This window comes from Cnephaeus nilssonii, assembly GCF_951640355.1.
Source record: "Cnephaeus nilssonii genome assembly, chromosome: 2".
In the NCBI taxonomy this organism is placed as follows: domain Eukaryota; kingdom Metazoa; phylum Chordata; class Mammalia; order Chiroptera; family Vespertilionidae; genus Cnephaeus; species Cnephaeus nilssonii.
The window spans coordinates 47,672,589-47,694,419 of record NC_137073.1 but is presented as its reverse complement, the minus strand read 5'-3'; the positions used below and the strand labels follow the sequence as shown (position 1 = coordinate 47,694,419).

The 21,831-nt window shown below is 41.5% G+C and overlaps 1 protein-coding gene across 2 annotated transcripts in view; it reads right to left on the bottom strand.

Moving 5' to 3' along the window:
* FEM1C (fem-1 homolog C) overlaps nucleotides 1–14,040 on the bottom strand; it is a 30,161-nt gene extending 16,121 nt beyond the window's left edge. Inside the window, exons 1-2 of one of the 2 annotated variants that reach the window (XM_079799517.1) lie at nucleotides 13,867–14,040; nucleotides 12,261–12,997 (exon numbers count right to left, since the gene is read on the bottom strand). In XM_079799517.1, the coding sequence (XP_079655643.1) occupies nucleotides 12,261–12,804 (544 nt within the window). In that variant the 5' untranslated portion in view covers nucleotides 12,805–12,997; nucleotides 13,867–14,040. Of the gene's footprint in view, nucleotides 1–12,260; nucleotides 12,998–13,273; nucleotides 13,365–13,866 lie in introns of those variants that run through there. The other variant, XM_079799518.1, reaches the window with a different exon arrangement.
* Between the last annotated feature and the right edge of the window lie 7,791 nt (nucleotides 14,041–21,831).

The following is a 21,831-nucleotide window of genomic DNA, read 5'->3' as shown; positions in this document are numbered from 1 at the left end:
ATCTTGCTAAAAAATACTAACCATCATCTGAGCCGTCAGCAAGTCGTATTCATTTGGCTGGAAGAGGGCCTTGACTTGATGTTGATGGCTTCTGACTGATTAGGATGGTAGGTGCTGAAGGTTGGGGTGACTGGCAATTTCTTAAAATAAGGCAAAAGGCATTGACTTCTCTCTAGCTATGAAAGTCCTAGATGGCATCTTCTTCCAATATAAGGCTGTTTTGTCTAAAATGAAAATCTGTTGTTTAATGTAGCGACTTTCATCATCTTAGCTAGGTCTTCTAGAAAACTTGCTGCAGCTTCTACATCAGTCCTTTATGTTATGGAGACAGCTTCTTTCCTTAAACCTTATGAACCAGTATGTGCTAGCTTCAAACTTTTCTTTGCAGCTTCCTCACCTCTCTCTCTCTTTCTCTTCATTAAAGAAAGTTAAGGCCTTGCTCTGGATTAGGCTTTGGCTTATGGGAGCATTGTGGCCAGTCTGATCTTCTATCCAAGCCACTAAAATGTTCTTCTTATCCGCATTTAAGGCTGTTTTACTTAATATTTGTGTTCACTGGAGTAGAACTTTTAATTTCCTTCAAGAACTTTTCCTTTGCATTCACAACTTAGCTAAATGGCACAAGAGGTCTCACTTTCAACTTATCTCAGCTTTTGACATGCCTTCTAGCTTTTGATTTAAAGTGAGGGATCTGTGATTGTTCCTTTCACTTGAACACTTAGAGGCCATTAATGGGTTATTAACTGGTCTAATTTCAATATTGTTGAGTCTCAGGGAACAAGGGAGGCCCAGGAGAAGGAGAGATAGGGGAACAGTCAGTTGGTGGAGTAGTCAGAACACAAACAGCATTTATATATTAAGTTCATTATCATATTGGCATGGTTCATGGCACCCAAAAAGAATTATAATAGTAATATCAAAAATCAATGATCACAGATCACCATAACAAATATAATAAAGTCTGATATATTAGATAATTATCAAAATGTGACACAGAGACACAAAGTGCGCAAATGCTTTTGGAAAGATGGCACCAACAGACTTGCATTTGATGCAGGGTTGTCATAAACCTTCAATTTGTAAAAAAAAAACATAGTATCTGCAAAGCGCAACAAAATGAAATGCAATACAATGAGATATGGCTGTATAGTTTGCTCTATCAGCTGTTTCATTAAAGTGTTAGATACGCTATATAAACATTTATAAATATCTCAATTTGGGTAAGATTACTTACCAGAATCAGAATTCAGTCCATTTCTAAGCCATTCCCAAAGAGTAAACAGAATTTATCTTTTTAATGAAACAAAATTGTCCTCATAAGGCAATAAAATATTTAACAAATACAAAATGTTTGTTATAATTTAAATTACTTTTTCTAAGCAATATCAATTCAACAGATTCCACTGTCTGTAAAGTCTTCACATAGTTCAAAACAACACAAACACAAAACTTGAACTAAGTCACATAAAGTTGTTTTTCTCAAACTTCAGTGTACAAACACCAGAGGATCACAGTAAAATGCAGATCTGAGTCAGCTGATCTAGAGGTAGCTCCAAGTGGTGCCTATGCTGCTGGCCTTTGCTAATTGAGCAGCAAGGAAACAGAGAATGAATCTTATGTTTTTGTTTGCTATACAGCAGGTCCTCAAATAACATTGTTTCATTCATCATCATTTAATTATAACATTGATGAGATGTCCTAGGAACTTAACTCTTGTTTGTAAAAATTAGCCCAAGGTAAAATTGGCTTCATTATACATCCTTTTGTTTAAAGTTACTATCGATGTCATTAAGTGAGGACTTACTATATCTATTTGTCATATAGCTAACATATCTAATAGCGCTATCAAATGATCCTTTATAATGAGAGGAATATGCTAATTATCCATTATGCCATGAGGCGTAACAACCGGATATCGGATCTGCAGGAGGGTGGGGCAGCAAACTACAAGTGGGCAAGCTATGAGGTGGGGCAGGAGAGCTACAGGAGGGCAGCAGAGACCTACTGGCACACGGATTCGTGTGCAGGGCTACTAGTCCTATCTAATAAAAGAGTAATATGCAAATTGACTGTACCTCCACTACACCCACAAGTCACGCCCACCAGCCAATCAGGAGTGAGTATGAAAATTAACCCAACCAAGATGGCTGTGGCCAGAGAGCCGCAGGAGGCTTGCGTTTCCCCGGCAATGGAGGAAGCCAAGCTTCTCGCACACCCTGGCCTGCCCTGGCCTCTGCTCAAGGCTACAAAGTTTCAATTATAGAAGATAAATAAATCCCAGATACCAGGGCCTCCACTTGGGTCGCTGGGGGGCATGGCCAGCCTGCAAACCCCCACAGGCCCCTCACCCAGGCCACCCCACGCCCCAAGGGAACCCCCACCCTGATCCGGGACACCCTTCAAGGCAAACCAGCCGGCCCCCACCCGTGCACCAGGTCTCTATCCTATCTAATAATATAGTAATATGCAAATTGACTGTCACTCCAACACACAAGATGGCTGCCACAAGATGGCCAGGAGGGGAGGGCAGTTGGGAGGGACCAGGTCTGCAAGGGAGGGCAGTTAGGGGTGACCAGGCCGGCAGAGGAGGGAAGTTGGGGGCAACCGGGCCTGCAGGGAAGGGCAGTTCGGGGGGGACCCAGGCCTGCAGGGGAGAGTAGTTAGGGGCAATCAGGCTGGCAGGGGAGCAGTTAGGCATCAATCAGGCTGGCAGGGAGTGGTTAGGGGGTGATCAGGCTGGCAGGCAGAAGCGGTTAGGGGCAATCAAGAAGGCAGGCAGGCTAGCAGTTGGGAGCCAGCAGTTCTGGATTGTGAGAGGGATGTCCAACTGCCCGTTTAGGCCCGATCCTACCGGGATCCCAGATTGGAGAGGGTGCAGGCTGGGCTGAGGGACACCCCGCCCTCCCCCCCCCCCCCCGTGCACAAATTTTGTGCACTGGGCCTCTAGTATAAATATAAGTTTAAAAGGAGAGTTAGGTCACAGCCCTGTTTTACACCATACAGAAACAAAACTTCACTATTCTTCTTTACTCTAAATTTAAATACAATAGGTCCTCAGGTTACATCGGAGATCTGTTCCTACCGCGCAATGTAAGGCTAAGGCAATTTTCGCCGTAAGTCGGAACCCACCTACATAAGCACCTACGTTACTCACGTGGAGCACATACACAGCAGTAATGAAGTGAAACAGTAACAAAAATTTAAAAGAAAGATAATTCCTAACCTTTACTTGTGGTAAATAAATAATAAAAAACATAAAGCACATATGTACATACGTCGAAATGATGGAACTTTTTTTATATAAATAAATGGGAGATGGCAACGTAACCACGAAACGACGTACGTCGAGTCTGACATAACCTGAGGACGGCCTGTACTTACATGTCATAGCAGACATAGGGTATTGTACAACTAGATTGTACAACTAGATTACACAGTTTTAGATTATTAGTATTGTACAACTAGATTACACAGTTGATCCACAGAAAAGTTCCTGTTTATCTAGTAAAGAGTATCAGTAAACCCTGAAGTCTATTCCTAACAATTTTCTTGTTTAAACCAAATCTAAGTAAATGACCCACAGTCGAATATTTTTAAATTAGTTTGTAAAGTATAATCCAAATTGCTGCAAAAAACACCTGCAATTCTATCCCTACCTATGCTAGAAAAATGAAAACATAAATCCTTAGAACTTCTACACCTTCAAAAGAATGAAAATCCACAAAATGTTGAAAAAATTTTAAAGTTATATATGTTACAAAACTTATATTCAGAATATATAAATTACTCTTACAACTCAGTAATAAAAAGATACAGAACCCAATTTAAAATAGTGCAAAAGATATGTACACACTTCCCAAAGAAGATATACAAATGGGCAATAAGCATATGAAAAGATGCTCAGTCATTAGCTATTGGAGAAATAAAAATCAAAACCACAATGAGATATAACTTCTCACCCACTAAGATGGTTATCTTAAAAAGAAGGGGAATAACAAACGTTAGTAAGGGTATGGAAAAAGTGGATCCCTCCTACATTGCTAATAGGAATGTAAAATGGTGTAGCTACTTTGGAAAACAGCTTGACAGTTCCTCAAAAGATTAAACAGAGAGTTACCATGTGACCCTGCAATTCTATCCCTACCTATGCTAGAAAAATGAAAACATAAATCCTTAGAACTTCTACACGAATATTCATAACAGCATTATTCCTAATAGCCAAAAAGTAGAAACAACCCAAATGTCCATCAACTGATGAATGAATGTGATATATCTATATAGTGGATTCAACAATAAAAAGAAATAAAGTACTGACATGCTAAAAAATAAATGAGCCTTGAAAACATTATGCTAAATAAAAGAAGTCCCAAAAGAACCATATTATGATTCCATTTATATGAAATGTCCAGTACAGATAAATTGATAGACAGAAATATTACTGGTTGTCTAAAACTAGTCTATTTGGGGATGAGGGAGGAGGGGGGAATGGCAGAGAATAATAATGGATATTGCGGTTTTTTGCGGGGCTGTAGGTGGGGGTGAAAAGGTGACTGTGGTGATGGTTGCACAATTCTGTGAACATACTAAAAACCACTGATTTATATACTTTAAGTCAGTGAATGGTATGTGAAAGCTGTTTTAAAGTCAAAGTACCTGTGTTTTTGGTAAGTTTTGACTTATAAAAGTAGCAATTAAAGTGTCTTTTATTGTAACGGATTTGTCTGGAAATGCCCAAATCTGTTACAATAGGACCTCTTTAGCCTACTGTGTTTGGCATCATTCTTCTTCAACTTTGTAGCTGGGACTAAGCTTCCATAAAAGGACTACTTGTAAAGATGGGGAAAAGGGTAAGCAGTTCAACTAGGGATGAAAAATTGCCTTTGAAATGGCTCCTGGAAGTAGAATTTTCAAGGCTAAGCACACCCGAGCTAAGGAATCAGGACTAAAACAACTAATAGCGTAATTTGATAAAAATTACACAATGAAACTTGATAAAAGCATCAACATTACAGTTCTGACTTCATTAAAATTACCTTTCTGGTCTCGATAGTTCGCTCTATTCAACTTTAGCTCTTCCCAAAGGGAGAGAAAAAAGAGAGAGATGTTTCAGTCAGATTTGCATCATTGTGACTTCTTTACTTGGGCCTTTCCCCACCACTTCCACCTCCATCTTCCAACACATAGATTCCTGATGTCTCAATAGCATAAATCTCTAGAATACCAAGGGCTTCCAGAACTTTGTTTTAATCAAATTTAATTCATCAATCTTGAAAAATGTGATTCAGATGAACTCCATGAGAGGACCACATGTACCCAAAAGTCATTAAGTAAAATTTAATCTCTGCCTTCAATTCCTGGTGCTGCCTACAGCTCTTGAAATAGCAGTAGTGCAAAGGATCTATTCATTTCAATTCAACTTCAATTCTGTGAGAATTCACATTTCAAAATCCAATCTCCACTATTTTCCTACTGAACTCAATTTACACACCATCTACAGCTTAGCTTTCCAATTAGGATAACAAGTTCCCTAAGGATATAGGGAAGTGTGCAAGGAGATACAAGAGGGAAAAGAATGAACATGGAACTATATATATATATATATACATATATATATATACACACACATACACACACACACACATATAAAGCAATATATATGTGTGTAATATCTTTCCTTTTTTTAAATTTTCTTGACTGAAATACATCTATACCCTGAAATGCCTATACTATGGGAGAGAAATAATGTATTGCCTGGGTTTTGCTTTAAATTACTTCAGAAAACAAAAGGAGAGGAGAAATACACTTTTTTAAAACTTTGGCAGATGTGGATAATCGTTGAAGCAAGGTGGTAAGTATATAGTGATTCAATGTATTCTTCTTTATACCTACATATAAATTAGAAAGTTGCAATAAAATAAAAACACTGCATGAACTAGCTCTCTACAAACCCTTACATGCTAGCTACACTTAACATGAGCCTATGTGGATTTCTCCCTTTTCTAAACTCTATAGAATTCCACCTGTACCACCCATTTTTCACAATTATTGTCAATTTTTCACATATGTATTTATTTCCATATTGGAAGGACTACAAAACACAGTCCTTGCTATCAAGTAACTTATAATCTTTCTTCTATTAAATCCAAGACATTCATTCAATGTCTAAATACTGTAGTATCTGGCCCATTTCCTAAATACTTACCATGGGCCAGATACTCCTTCTAATGCATAGATACAAACACCAGGCATCTAACCTCAAAGAGCTAAGTAGAATGTAGTTCGATGGGTTTCTCTAAAAAATCTCAGTTATTCCTCTGCTGAAAACTTTCACTAGCTTAACATTGCATAAAGAATAAAATCAAACACCTTTACCTAGAAGTCAATATCCTTTATAATTTAGCCCTTTGGTCCAAACAGAACACCTACCTTCCAATTCCTGGGCGTTCCAAACGTATTTCTCAATGTGTCTTTCCTTATGCCATTTCCTCAGTGTTAAGAACTATATCAAATCTCTTCTGCAGATCTGAACCATAACAATCCTTTCAAGGCCAAGTTCAACTTCTCCATGAAGTCTAGGTAAGTATACTTTTATAAAATTCTACAGCATAGATTTATACCATTCCTTTAGCAATTAACAAATGTGATTTCCCATATCTTCTCATAGCCTCCACATCGTCCAACACAATGTCTTGCCTACAGAAAATGCACAGTAATTATCTTATTACCAATTTACTAATTACCTTGGGTATCTAAAATGACTGACCCATGCATGAGGATGGTGTGTCCTCTAGGGCCAGCCTCCCCAATTCCAACTCAGAGCTGTTCCATTGGTCTGTAGTACTCAATCACTTTCAGCTGCTCATTTACCAGTTAAATTTTGGTATAAAAGCAGAATTGAAGGGCTTTAAGTAATTTTACAATAGATCTGCAGAGTCCCATTCTAAGTTTAAAAAAATAATAATGAAGAACAAAAGAGCCCAGCTGGCGTGGCTTGGTGGTTGAGCATTGACCTATGAACTAGGAGGTCAGGGTTCAATTCCCAGTCAGGTCACATGCCAGGTTGCGGGCTCTAATCCCCAGTGTGGGACGTGCAGGAGACAGCCAATCAATGATTCTCTCTCTCATCATTGGTATTTCTATCTCTCTCTCCCTCTCCCTTCTTCCCTGAAATCAATAAAAACATATTTAAAAAAAGAAAAGCCAAAAATGACTATAACTATAACGGGCTGAGATCAATGTGACAGCTCAAAGATTGGCCTGTATAATCGCTTCTGATTTAGGGTCTGTAGTTTTAAATAGCAAACAACTCTCCTGTCTCAAAAATCAACTGTGCTAAACTGGAGAAGTTTCTCTAAATATTTCAAAGTTTTTTTTCCCCTCTCTGAATACCAAGGGAAAAGGAGGAACCCACTGTCCACTAAGGGAATGAGTTGTTTAGGGATAAAGTATTTCCAAAAAAAGAAAGCACTGCTGTTGCACTTACCATATTGTGGTTTAAGTATCTGCTTAACCTGTCTCTCCCATCAAACCATAAGCTCCTCAAGGGCAGGGAATCAAACACTGGATAGCTTGTCTTACTCATCTTTATATGTCCTAAGTCTAACAGCCTGGCACACTGAGGGACTCAATAAATGCTTTCTCAATTAATGAATATATTCCACCTTAGTTTAAAATATGCTCAAAATGCCAACAGCCTGTTAAAAAGTAATGAATAGAGGTTAAATAATATATTCAAATGCCACTGCATGTTAAAAAGTACTATATTTTCCGGCGTATAAGACGACTTTTTAACCCAGGAAAATCTTCTCAAAAGTCGGGGGTCGTCTTATACACCGGGTGTCATCTTATAGGGCAGGTATATCCTAAACTCTATATTTTAACTGGAAAAGTTGGGGATCCTCTTATACGCCCAGTCGTCTTATACGCTGGAAAATAGGGTAATCCTATCTAATAAAAGAGTAATATGCAAATTGACCGTACCTCTGCTACACCCACAAGCCACGACCACCAACCAATCAGGAGCGAGTATGCAAATTAACCCAACCAAGATGGCTGCGGCCACAGGGAGAGCAGGAGGCTTGGGTTTCCCCAGCAATGGAGGAAGCCAAGCTTTCCACCTGCCCTTGGCCTCCACTTAAGGCTACAACGTTTCAATTATAGAAGATAAATAAATCCCAACAAAAATGGCGGCAACCACGGAGCTGGAGAGAGCAGGAGGCTTGAGTTGCCCCTGGCAATGGAGAAAGCCAAGTTTCCGCAGCCCTGGCCTGCCTTGGCCTCCGCTCAAGGCTACAAAGTTTCAATTATAGAAGATAAATAAATCTCACATACCAGGGCCTCCGCTTGGGTTGTCTGAGGGCGTGGCCAGCCTGCAAACCACCACAGGCCCCTCACCCAGGCCACCCCACACCCCAAGGGAACCCCCACCCTGATCCGGGACACCCTTCAGGGCAAACCAGCTGGCCCCCACCCGTGCACCAGGCCTCTATCCTATTTAATAAAATAATATGCAAATTGACCGTCACTCCAACACACAAGATGGCTGCCCCCCATGTGGACACAAGATGGCCAGCAAGGGAAGGCAGTTAGGAGGGACCAGATCTGCAAGAGAGGGCATTTGTGGGTGATCATGCCAGCAGGGGAGGGCAGTTGGGGGCGATCAAGCCTGCAGGGGAGGGCAGTTAGGGGTGACCAGGCCGGCAGAGGAAGGAAGTTGGGGGCAACCGGGCCTGTAGGGAAGGGCAGTTGGGGGGGACCCAGGCCTGCAGGGGAGGGTAGTTAGGGACAAACAGGCTGGCAGGGGAGCAGTTAGGCATCAATCAGGCTAGCAGGGGAGTGGTTAAGGGGTGATCAGGCTGGCAGGCAGAAGCGGTTAGGGGCAATCAGGAAGGAAGGCAGGTGAGCAGTTGGGAGCCAGCAGTTCTGGATTGTGAGAGGGATCCCAGATTGGAGAGGGTGCAGGCTGGGCTGAGGGACAACACCCCCCCCCCCCGTGCACGAATTTTGTGCACCGGGCCTCTAGTGGAATATAAATGTCACATACATTTTATATTTAAGCTGACTAAGCATAATCTATTGGCATTTTCTTTCTTCAAAATCATTTCCAACAGCTGACATATAAAATTTCCTAAGAGCCCTGGCCGGTTTGGCTCAGTTGGTTGAGCGTCATCCCATGAACCCAGAGGTCGCTGGTTCGATTCCTGGTCAGGGCACATGCCCAGGTTTCGGGTTCCATCCCCAGTACAGGGCTTGCAGGAGGCAGCCCATGGATATGTCTCTCTCATTGATGTTTTTTTCTCTCTCTCTTCCTCTCTCTCCATTTTATCCCTGGTCTTATCGGTGTTTTCCATTTTCTAGATGGGATTAAAAATGTGGGGGGAAAATTCTTCTTGATGCTCTATCGGATCTTTCTCCAGTGTTCCTGCCTCAATTTCAACTGATCCCTGCTTTTTTATTACCCTTTAACCCATAAAAAAAATTTGAAGAGCCAATGAGAGTGATCATCAAAGAATGGAAGTTTCAGAATCAGAGTAAGAGAGGGTGCAATGTACTTTAATCTGCCCCAACAATCATTAAAAATCATTGTTGAAATTAAAATGCACCATGAAAAGGTAGAGTACCACACACAGAGCAATATATATTATAGATAAGGTGTCCCCAAAGTATGTATACATATTTTAACAGCTGACAGCTCAATTGATGTTTCTTTTTCATGTTTAACCCATTGGAATGAATAATTATTCAAAGTATATATACTTTTTTGGGACACCCTGTATATATAAAATACACATATATGTATGTGTATATTTGTATGCATATAAAATTAGGCTACGTGTATTTTTTAGAGACATAAATATATGATACTGACACTGGGGGAAAAATGACTATAGACTAAGCAGACCATTGGCCAAAAGAGGAAGGATACACACAGCTACATGATAGTGATTAAAAAGGAATATTCTTCTAAAATAGCAAAGGTAATCAAGTTAAATACTGTTCAGAGTTTATTAAGGAAAATGCTCACAATAGCTGCGCGGGCTGAGCTACTTACAATATAGTTCTCTCAACTACTATATTTCTAGGAGTATATAAAGCAGCTTTGAAAAACACAAGGGAAATAGTACCAGTACTCATCTCTCCAATGATATATAAGAGTTTAAAACATACCCTAATATATGAACTTACCAACAATCTGTCCATCATTAGGCTGATAAATAAAAAACCCAAAACAAAGAAACAAAAAATCCAACAAGCCTAAACAAGCAGCCACACCTTTTAACCCTCTTTTAGTTATGATATCAAAGCATTCCTAGTATTAACATGGTCTCTAAGCAGCAATTTGTCCTATTAGAAATAAGTGTTCTTTAAAAAATGATGATTGTTTAAAAAAATAAAAGTCATGCTGTCCTCTGACCTAACAACCTATCTCAAAGACAATTGGGAACAGTTGAAAACATAAGAAAGAATGCTTACAGAAACATGTGCATCATACTGAAAAGTTAGAAGCAACATAAAACTCCACTAGAAGAGTATGCAGCTATTGAAATTAAAGAGCTATAATTAATTGTATTAAAGATAACATCTAGTAAGCTAAAAACAGGCTATAGAAGAGGACATAAAATAAAATTGCATAATATATCTATTCACAAAATTCAGAAACATCTTTGGAAGGATTACCTCTAAATGTCTGGATTTTGTGATATTTTTATATTTCCTCAGGGAAGAACATTTTCAGAAAAATCACAATGAGTCTGATTCACTTTTACAACAAACCTTTTTTTAAAAGATGATACTAACTTTAATAAATATATCCAGTAACTATGTGCCCCATAACTGTGTAGTTTAGAGTGTCTGAAAAGCAATCAGACACTTCAGTGATAAATGCACATATACTGATTCAGCAATTCCACATGTAAGTATTTACAATACAGCTACTTTCACACAAATGTGCAACACTTTTGTTCAAGAATATTCACAGCAGCATTGTTTGTATTGGATGTGACAGAACTGTCCATCAATAGAGAATAGATAAATAAATTATATACAATGAAGTACTGTGTAGCTATGAATCAGACTGAGGTAGCTATGTGTGTTGGAGATGAATGACATCCAAGATAAATTAGAATTTTTTTTTAAACATTATGCATCAACTAACAGAGGAAAGGTGAGATTGATAGAGGCATATTCTTATATTTGCATAGACTATCTCTAGGACACACACACACACAAAAACTGTAAATAGTGGTTACGAGTGGGTTGGAGGTCTAGAAATCAGGGGTGATACGACTTAATTTTCACTATAAACACTGTAAACCAATTTGTGCTGTTTGAATATTTTTTTTACCATGTATGTATGCTACTTTCAAGTTTTAATAGTTTTTTAAATTAGACACTGAATTATTTTGCTGCTGTATAAATCGATGTTTAAGAAAAATAGGTCTTCAGGTATAAAAATTGTAGTATCAGAACAGTTCTTTAAGAATTTTAAAAAATTCTAAACTATCATTTGCTGTTTTAAGTTTACTACAATCACTGGAAATTATACTCCATTGTAAACCTTAACTTTTGTGGACAAAGGTTATTTACCTTGTTGCTAGCCAACAAATCCACATTTGTTTAACCTAATCCTTGTTTTGCTCTCAGTATTGTTAGTCGTTTTAAAAAATCTGTTTTCTTTCTTGCTATATTTAATATATATTCTTTATTTAAAAAACAAAACAAAAAACTGGCCACACAATAAATAGGGAATAAGGGAACAGATTTTTCTCCTTTTCTATTGATACTTGTCCTTCCAGGTCAGTTTGGCCTAGCCTTCCCTGACAGAATAACAAAAGAAATGCCGACCTAAGATAAACAAGATGACTCACTAAATATAGTTTTTACTCCAAGAGTGTTCTACAAAAATTAGAGCTAAGAAAAACATAATACATTGAAGTATAGTCTGAAGAAGATGAAATACAAGCTAATGGCTCCAACTGCCACTAACATGCTCTGTAACTTGGAAGAACACATTCTCCAGCAATTAGAAGTTATTCCAAAAAGAGACAGAAAATGCTGCTTAACATAGTAACAGAGGTCTTTCTATCACACTTGTTCAAGGTTATCAAATATCAGAGAAACATCAACAAGGTTATACTGGAAGGGATACCTAATCAAAACAAGTCAGTGTTGACTTACTCAACACCACTGCTTATAATTATGTACCAAACTTCCAGAAAATAAGTGGTAAACAAAAATTCAAATGAAAAAGCGAAACTCACCTTTAACACTTTTTCTATTAACATCTGCTCCCTTTTCAAGTAAATACTGAGCAATCTCTTTGTGTCCTTTGTAACAGGAAATCATTAAGCAGGTATGCCCATGCCGGTTTGACACTTCCAAATCAGCTTTGTGTTCTACGAGGTACTTCACTATTTCCAAATGGCCATCGAAACAGGCAGCTCTTAGAGGAGTTGAATTGGTTAAAGTCGTGTTGTTCACAGATGCTCCATGATTTAACAAAGACTGAACCACCTTCAGGTGTCCTGCTGCAGAAGCGGCCCACAAAGGGGGAGCCCCCTCGATGGTTTCACCATCAAAATTGACCGAGCCCCCGACTTCTATGGAGGCACTGCACTGCTCTAAGAGGAATTCCACCATGTCAAGGTGCCCATACCTGGCCGCCATCAAGAGTGGCGTGGCCCCATTCGTTTTCTCCGAGATCAAGGAGGAAATCTCCTCTTTGGATTTGCTTGCCAACAACTTGGTGAGGAGCCGGAGTTTGCCATCGCGAGCTGCGTTAAATACTGCTGTCTTTAGATCCATTTATGTCCAGGTGAGAGGCTGTGCTTGATCTATCCTTCAATGCAAAGCTCCAGGTTAACTCTATCGACACACGCACGAGTTACAGGAAACCAAAGTTCACTTGTGATCACAGAACTCCAGGACGGATGTAAAAAAACACGTAGAGTCTGTTCTGTCCTGTTGCCTTCCCACATCTGACAACCAGAGCACCAAACTGGAGAAAGAGAAAAAAAAAAAAGTAGTAGTTTTGAATTTTTCATAGGTAAAAGCAAAAACACTGTTTTGGTTTTTCATAATTTCTACTCCTGTGGGGAGGAAAAGTCATTATTTTAGGGACTACCACGCCACCAACGCCCCCTCCCCCCCCCACCCACCTCGCCGCCCAAAAGGTGAAAAAGAACACAAAAAGGTACACACACACCCGAAGGGTTTGGTGGGAGGCGGACTCTTCTCTAAATATGGTAAATTTAAACACTAACAGGCTCCTCACCAGCCAAGCTTCCTTCCAGTTCGGTGCTGCACACGCCCGGGGAGCGTACAGCCCGGACAGGCGTGCGGCGCGGGTCCAGCACGGAGCCTCTCCCCCGTCCGCGGAGGAGAGCCGGCCAAGGGCGCGAGGCTGGGAGGCCTCGTGGTGGCCAGAACGGGTTTCGTGGGGGAACAAAAAATCCGACACAACAAGCCACCGCCGGCCGCCGCCAAGCCCTCCCCCGAAAGGCTCTCTCGCCTTTACAACTACTAGAGAGGCTCTCAGGAAATCCGGCTGCTTTTTAGCTAACTTCGCCCGCCCCGTTCCGATCCCCCGCCCCCAAGGGATCGCAGGTCCCCCAACCTCAGGCACCCCTTCACCTCACAGAACCTTCACCTCCACCTTTTCCAGAATCGGGCAGCCCCTCCCCAAGGTCCTCCTCCAGGGACCACGACCCCCCCCGCCCCCCCCCGGCGGGCGGACCAGCCGGGGGGCCTCCAGCCCGCCGCCACCTTCAGCTGCCCGGGACGCCCTCCTTCCCCTTCCCGCCCAGGCCTCCCCGCGGGCGCCTCGGGCCGCGGCAGGGCCGCCGCCGCCGCCGCCGCCGCCACTACCTGCCCGTAGCGAGTCCTTCCAGCCGCCGCCGCCGGCCGCTCGGGCTCCAGCCGCCCCCTTCAAATGGAAACCGTTGTCCCGGCCGCCGCCTGCGCCGCCCCGCTCCGCCTGCGGCCGCTCAGTTCCTCCATGCCCCGCGCCCCACAGGAATGAGTGCGGCCGCGCCGCTCGCCCCGCCCCGCCACGCCGAGCCGCCTCCCGCCCTCCCAGTCTGCGCGGGCTGCGGCGGCTGCAGCGACTGCCGCGGCGGATGGTGTAATGGGCTGCGGGCCTGGGGCCGGACGAGCCTGAGCACTATTCCACATCACTGACGCGGCAGCCGCGCCATTGGGCCGGGGGAGGGCGGCGGCCGCCGGAGCAACCGCCTAGGGGCGGAGCAGCCGGCCAGGGCGGGCCGGCGCGGAGGGGCGTGGCCACGAGCCGGCGGAGGACGCGCCTGCGTGCGGAGCGCGGGCGGGAGGGGGAGGGGCACGGGTGGGGGCGGAGGCACCTGCGTGCCACGAGGGGGCGGGGCCACCGGTGCCGCGGCCGCCGGAGGTCAGTGGGAGGGCTGCGGTCACCTGGCGGGCTCCTCCGGTCTTCAGCTCTCGGGGCGCTTGTTTCGGGGAACCTTTGGGTCCCACTGCCATGAACCCCAGAGGGGTAGTCACCATTATTACTCTCTCACACACAATAAACTCTCCCGGACTAGCCTGTTCTCGCCTTCCTTTGGTGGGCCCAAGAATATACCAATCCGATCTCAAAAAAGAAACAAAACAAAACAAAAAAACCCACAAGAAACAAATTTGAGAAAACGATTAGTTTTGCAGGCTGCTAAACATGACTACTTTTTTAAAGTACGGATTTTAAAAAACATAAAGGCCATGAGGAATGCTAAAACTTAAGAGCAGTACAAGTTAGCAAGGTCGAGTTCTTGAACTCTGAACCACCAGGAAATGAAAGAAAGCTAAAAAATTAACATGAACGAGATTATCACTTCATACAGCAGGAAATAAACCTCTGTAATTCGTCACATCAAGGCATGGGATGTATTAAATTCGATTGAAGAAGAGGTTAAATATATTTGGGAAATAACATCCTTAGTGAATCACGATGAGAAATTAGTTTTTGAAAAAAGGATCTTCAATTTCTTGAACACTTTATTTTGGGGAATTTAAACTCACACATGGTTTCTTAGTACCATTGGAAGAAAGAGAATATTAGATTTGACAGATTACCTGACCACCCCCCCCCTAGCATCATAAAGTTTATTATTATTTTGAGTCATGCAACATTGAAGACATTTTACAAAAAAATCACTTCATTTTTGCATATTCACTTGTAGTATTGTCCAGAAGTTTATGTAGTTTGCATAATTGAAATTATAATTTTCTTACAACTATATATTTTGTTTATATCCCTTACCATCCTCTAAAGATTTCTTATCTTTTTAGTGGTCTTAATTGTGAATCCTGAGAGAAAAGGAAAAAAAAAAGACACCTAACTAATAAGGGCTCCTGGTGGCTAACTGGGCTCAAATTTTTAAAAACAGACCCTAGTAGCCATTTCTTCACAGGGGCCTCTGACACAAACAAGGAGTAGCCTGCACTGAACTACCTGCCTCTATGCTGAACTGCCTACCTGTACTATATTTCTGCCATCTGAGGCAGCCTATAAAGGAGTTCCTGGAATCCTATTTCAAACAATAGGCTTGATGATTTCCCCATCCAGTCAAAACTGTGAAGCTCTGACCAATTAGAGCGGCTCTATTCTAACCAATCAGGACAATGCCCTTTGGGCCAATCAAACTGTGAGGATTTGGAGTCTTCATTTGCATGAGGCAGGCCAATCAGGGACCAGGGAGGGGACTCCTGTTTATATAAACCTTCTCCCCTGTGGCTGGGAGAGCTACTGTCTTTTCCACTGAAGACTGACAGAGCTGAGACACCCACATATGTGGCCCCGCTAACTAGCTCAGTTGATTAGGGCATCAGTATAATGGAATCCCCTCCCCCATCAGGGCACATATAAGAATCAACCAATGAATATATAAATAAGGGTAACAACAATCTGTGTCTCTCTCTTTCTCTCAAATCAATTTTTTTTTTTTAAATAAAAACACCCACAGATATCTCTCCAGTGCCACACAAAGCAGACCTGCCCTGAGCAGAACAGAGCAAATAGTCCAGGAGCAGTGCAGATCTGTCTAGCTGGAGAGAGGCCTGGCCCCAGAGTTGTTGTTCTACAGCTGTGCTGTTTCCCAGCACTTTGTCCTGAATAAAGTTTCCTTCTTTTCACCACACCCCCAATCTGGTGTTGAATTGGTGCCAACAACCATAGACCGACATAATCATTTTTAAGTGGGTCATATTTCCCTTAGGCAGTCAGTATATAGGCTCAACATAAGTACCCCAATATTGAAGGTAAGGTTACTATCACTGACAAGAAAATATAGAACAAATATAAAAGATGAGATTAGCCATCTATAAAAATGAAACAACCAACAGGACTGGCTGTTTGATGCCTAGTGTACAGGTCTCAGTTCTATACTCCCAAGGTATAGACACTAGAGCACAGTGTCTCCAACAGAGGCCTAATCTGAGATGACCTGTCTCTCATCAAATTCAATAAAATGGTGTAAAAATTTACACCAGTGGTCTTTAAACTGATATGTGCATCCCTGAGGGGATTTTGAAGGGGTAGGTGCACACTTAGTTTCTGAATCTTCAACTTGCATTGGTATGTAATACTAGAGGCCCGGTGCACGGATTCATGCACCGGTGGAGTCCCTCAGCCTGCCTTGTGGGGATTGGGCTGAAACCAATCTCTGGGTCCGGGGTGCGGGTGAAGCAGATTCAGGGCCGACAGTGCCCCAGCAGCAACCTAACCCATGGCTGATTCCGCAAGGAATCAGGCTCCCTCCTCTACTGGTCGGAGCGTCTGCCTCCTGGTAGTCATTATGCATCATAGCTACTGGGCGAATGGTCGGACGGTCGCTTAGGCTTTTATATATATAGATTTCCTAAAACTGACTTGGTGGTGAAGGAATGTAGTTAAGGCATCTCCCTATTTCATTTTCCAATTCTTTCACAATAGCCATATATTTGCCAAGCTGCAAAAACAAAGGGCATAATTTGTAAAAAACTCAGGCAACTCATGTCAATTCTTTATCAATTTAAAAGATTGGGATATATTGAGAAATGTATACTTCTAATGACTGGGCAATACATACTTTTACAAGTCCAATGATTTACATGTAATTGCTTTCAACAAAGTATGACCTTAAAATCACAAGGTGAGTTTATAAATTGGAGAGAGTTCATAGAATTAAGTGACAGTGATATGGCAAAACTTCCTACAGCCCCATCTAATCATTAATGTAAAAACATTTTCTTAGAATTTATAAAAATTAAGAATTGAGAAAACATTAATGCTAAACTCTGCCTCATTCTTATAAGAAGTAGTATTTAACAATAAATGCATGCACTAATTGTAAAAAAATTTACATATTTAATAATTATAAAAACTTGTAATATATTTAGTATTGTGTTGAATACTTGATTATTACTAATAAATGTAATGATATCTCAATGTAGAAGAAAATGTTTCAGCATTTACAGTTTTTCATAGGAAATTTAATTTTTTAAATTTAAATATATACATATTTTCATTGCAAAGAAATATAATAGGATGATTGACAAAACACATTAAAACATAAAAATACAATAAATTAGGATATACTCCTGAGGGATGAGGATGTGAATGGAGTTATAAGTTTAAAGAGAAAAATAAATTATGTAAAATATACTATAGGCAGGAAAGTTTGTTTGTATAGTTTTTAAATGGGTGGTAGTAGGCATATTGCTATGGTATTTAGATTTCATTGGATTCATTTTAAAAAGTAACTATTCTATTTGAAAATGTCAATGTTTACAGCATGCAGGAAATTGCATCTTTTGAAACTACTTAAACTTATGAAAAATTTTAAATGTTAACCTAGAAATATGTAAGAGGATGAACAGTATTTGATGTATGTGAACAAAAAGGTTTGAAGATTTATTCATCAACCTCCTTTTGGAGGTTGTCTCTATTTCTAAAGATTTTTGGCAATATTTGTTCTTCCAATCTTTTGTTTAGTTTCTTGTTTTCTTGAACAGAAACTCAACAAAATTCCTTTTTCTTTTTTGCTGAAAGACTTTACATTGTTTTCCTAAACACCTATCTCCTTCTTACCCTCTATGAATGGGAAGGAAATGTTTTTTGTTTGGCATGTTTGTTTTGGTTTGTTTTGATTTGGTCATTAAGGCTGTGGACTTGGTTTAATTAGCAATTACTGTCTTCCTGAAAGCCTCAGAATATTTTGGAGGGTATAACAAGAAGAACCATGGACTCAAGTTTAGGAAGTCTGCAGATGGTCCACGTGGAAACTAGAGGACTGGAAGAGGGGGCAGGGGGCAGAGGGAGCCTCTGAATGACCCATTCTAGTTAGTGCTCAGGGATGGCAGACAAAACGAGGAACCATGGCAAGGAACCAAGACAAATAGCCAGTCTACCCTTGAGAGAGAGCCCTGTGTCACTGCATCCACAGGTCTGAGTCATCTGCCCTGTCTGAGCCTGTGAGGGTACCTCAAAGCAAGGCCACTTGTAAGCCCAGAGGGGACACTATCCCACACTTGAAAAAGGTGATGGGGAGGAATTGGACAAGCAGAGAGGAGGCACCCTTATTACTAGAACAATGAACATTTTCAAGTATATAACTTGTTTTCTTCTTTTTATGTATTGCTTTGGGATAAATTCCAGGAATTGGGTTGTGAACCATCTTTCTGGCTTCTCATATATATTGTCATATTGCTTTCCCACAGAGGCCAATTTGCTATGCTAGTGGCAAGGGAGTATTCTGAATTCACTGAACCTTGTCCCACTGGATATTTTAAAATTTTTGCTAAGCTAGTAGTATGTATAAAATAATATATCAAATTTTCTCTAATTTGCCTGTCCCACTCTTGTGATTTTTTTTTAATCCATATAATCTCTTATAATTAGTAGAGTATTCTTTCTACAGTTTTCCTTCCAGGGATTTTCAAATGTTTAGTTCTTGCTCATCTCTGTTTAAATCAGAAACCTCAATGAGACAGCTTGCATGGTTTGGTAAACTTTGTAACTTGGTCTAATTTGGGGAAGGGTCAGGATGAATGAAAAAAAAAATCCTTTTGTTTTTAGTAACTAACTGAGCAACAATTTAACTTTAAAAATATGAAAGGAGCCTGGCCAGTGTGGCTCACTGGTTGAGCATCAGCCTATGAACCAGAAGGCCATGGCTCGATTCCCGGTCAGGGCACATGCCCAGGTTGTGGGCTTGATCCAAGTGGAGGACGTGCAGGAGGCAGCTGACCAATGATTCACTCTCATTACTGATGTCTCTATCTCTCTCCCTCTCCCTTCCTCTCTGAAATAAAAAAAATATATATCTTAAAAAATTATTTTTAAAAGTATGAAAGGAGCCTACTTTAATGAATATAAAAGTTACACAAAAATAGCATAGCAATGTGCATGCTTCCTACACTATTTAGAAATGTCTTTCTGATATAAGGAATCTTTTATTAACACTGATAATTTGTTTAGCCCAGGTGAAGTATTTTCACTGACATTAATTTATTCATCATGTCAATAGTTATTGAATCCTATTGTGTACTATGGTAAATAATAAATGAACATGAACCCTGCTTTCAAGGAATCTATAGTCTGTGGGAGAAATATAACAATAAACAGATCAGAGTCAAATCTATACTAATAAAAGGGTAATATGCAAATTGGTGAGTAATCCCTGTAACAACCCAACAGCAGGCTGCGTGGGGCAACAAGGCCAGTAGGGGGGGCAGTGAGGGGCGACCAAATGACTGAACCGCAGGCTGTGTGTTGCAACCAGGCCGGCAGGGGGGGCAGTTGGAGGCAACCAGGCCGGCAGGGAGGGCAGTTGGAGGCAACCAGGCCGACAGGGGGAGCAGTTGGGGGCAACCAGGCCAGCGGGGGGGGGGGGGGGGAACAATGAGGGGTGACCAGGCCGGTGGGAGGGGCAGTTGGGGGTGACTAGGCTGGCAAGGGGGCAGTTAGGGGTGACCAGGCCAGCAGGGGGGGCAGTTGGGGGCGATCAGGCAGGCAGGCAGGATTGGGCCTAAACCAGCAGTCAGACATCCCCCAAGGGGTCCCAGATTGGAGAGGGTGCAGATTGGGCTGAGGTGACCCCCCCCTACCCCCTGTGCATGAATTTCGTGCACTGGGCCTCTAGTATGTATATAAACAAATGTGATAGACCAAAGGATGGAGCTTCTAACTCTCCTTGGGCAAGTCTAGGAAGGAGGTGATGATTAAACTGGATCCTCAATGATTAGTGGGCGAAGGCCCAGGCAAAGGGCAGGGGAGAAGGGAGGAAGCCCTATGGAGAAAGCAGAGGTTGAGCAAATACTGGAGATGACCCCTTCGCTTTTCCTCACTTACCCCCAGGTATACTAGTAGGGTGGTACCCTAAGTGACCTTCTGAAGATCCCAAATCCCCCACTCCCCTCTCTCAAAGTGCATCATAATTCACCATTTCCCATTTCTGCAGCTCAACCAGAATTCACCTTCTCTCAGTGCAGCTGCCCTCTTAAAAGGTTTCAGGAGTCTGAGTGGGTGAAAGTAATCTACTTAAAGCAAAAATACATTCCTGGAGTACCAGCCATTTTAAAAAGGAAACTTGTGAGCTCATGTGGCGGCGGGGGGGGGGGGGGGGGGGGGGGGGGGGCTGTCAATTGGGGAAAAAGGAGATATATGTAAAACTTTAGACAATAAAATAAAAAAAAAGGAAACTTGTGAGCTCAAATGAATCTTAAACTTGTAGAAGTATGCAGGGAAGAATTCTTTCAGCAGGGAAATTTCCAGATTCCCCTTGTGTATTTTGGTCTAGCCGCTCTTTTTTTTTTTTATAAAATCTTTATTATTGAAAGTATTACATAGGTCCTCCTTTTCCTCCATTAACCTCTTCCAGCCCCCTCCCATCCTCCCGCCCCCAGGCCCTCACCACCCCATTGTCGGTGTCCACCGGTTATGCATATATGCCTACAAGTTCCACCCTCCCTTGACTCTGAGGTTCAACAGTCTGTTCATGCTTCTATGACTCTGAGTCTATTTCTGATCATCAGTTTATTTGGTTCATTAGATTCCACATATGAATGAGATCTGATTGGCTTATTTCACTCAACATAATACTTTCCAGTTCCATCCCTGCTGTTGCAAACCGTAAGAGTTCTTACTTTTTTTTGCCACATAGTATTCCATTATGTAGATGTATCACAGCTTTTTTATCCACTCATCTGCTGATGGGCATTTAGGCTGTTTCCAAGTCTTAGCTATTGTAAATTGTGCTGATATGAAGATAGGGGTGCATATATTCTTTCGGATGAGTGTTTCAGGTTTCTTGGGGTATATTCCTAGAAGTGGGATTACTGGCTCAAATGGGAGTTCCATTTTTTATTTTTTTATGAAACTCCATACTGTTTTCCACAGTGGCTTCACCAGTTTGCATTCCCACCAGCAGTAATAGGGCTCCCTTTTCTCCACAATCTCGCCAACACTTGGCATTGGTTGATTTCTTGATGATAGACATTCTGACAGGTGTGAGGTGATATCTCATTGTCGGGGATTTTTTTTTGTTTGTGTTTTACTCTTTCTTTTTTTCGGGCTTTGTTGCTCATGCCACTTTGATGGAGGAGCAAAAAAGTTTAGTTACTTCATTTCTCTCATTGTCATTTTGATTTGCATCTCTCAGATGATTAGTGACTTTATTCTTACATATGTCTCTAGGCTTTCTCTATGTCCACTTTGGAGAATTGTCTATTTAGGTCCTTTGCCCATTTTTAATTGGATTGTTTACCTTTCTCTTGTTAATTTGTATGAGTTCCCTATATATTTTGGAGATTAACCCTTATCAGATGTATCATTAACCTCTC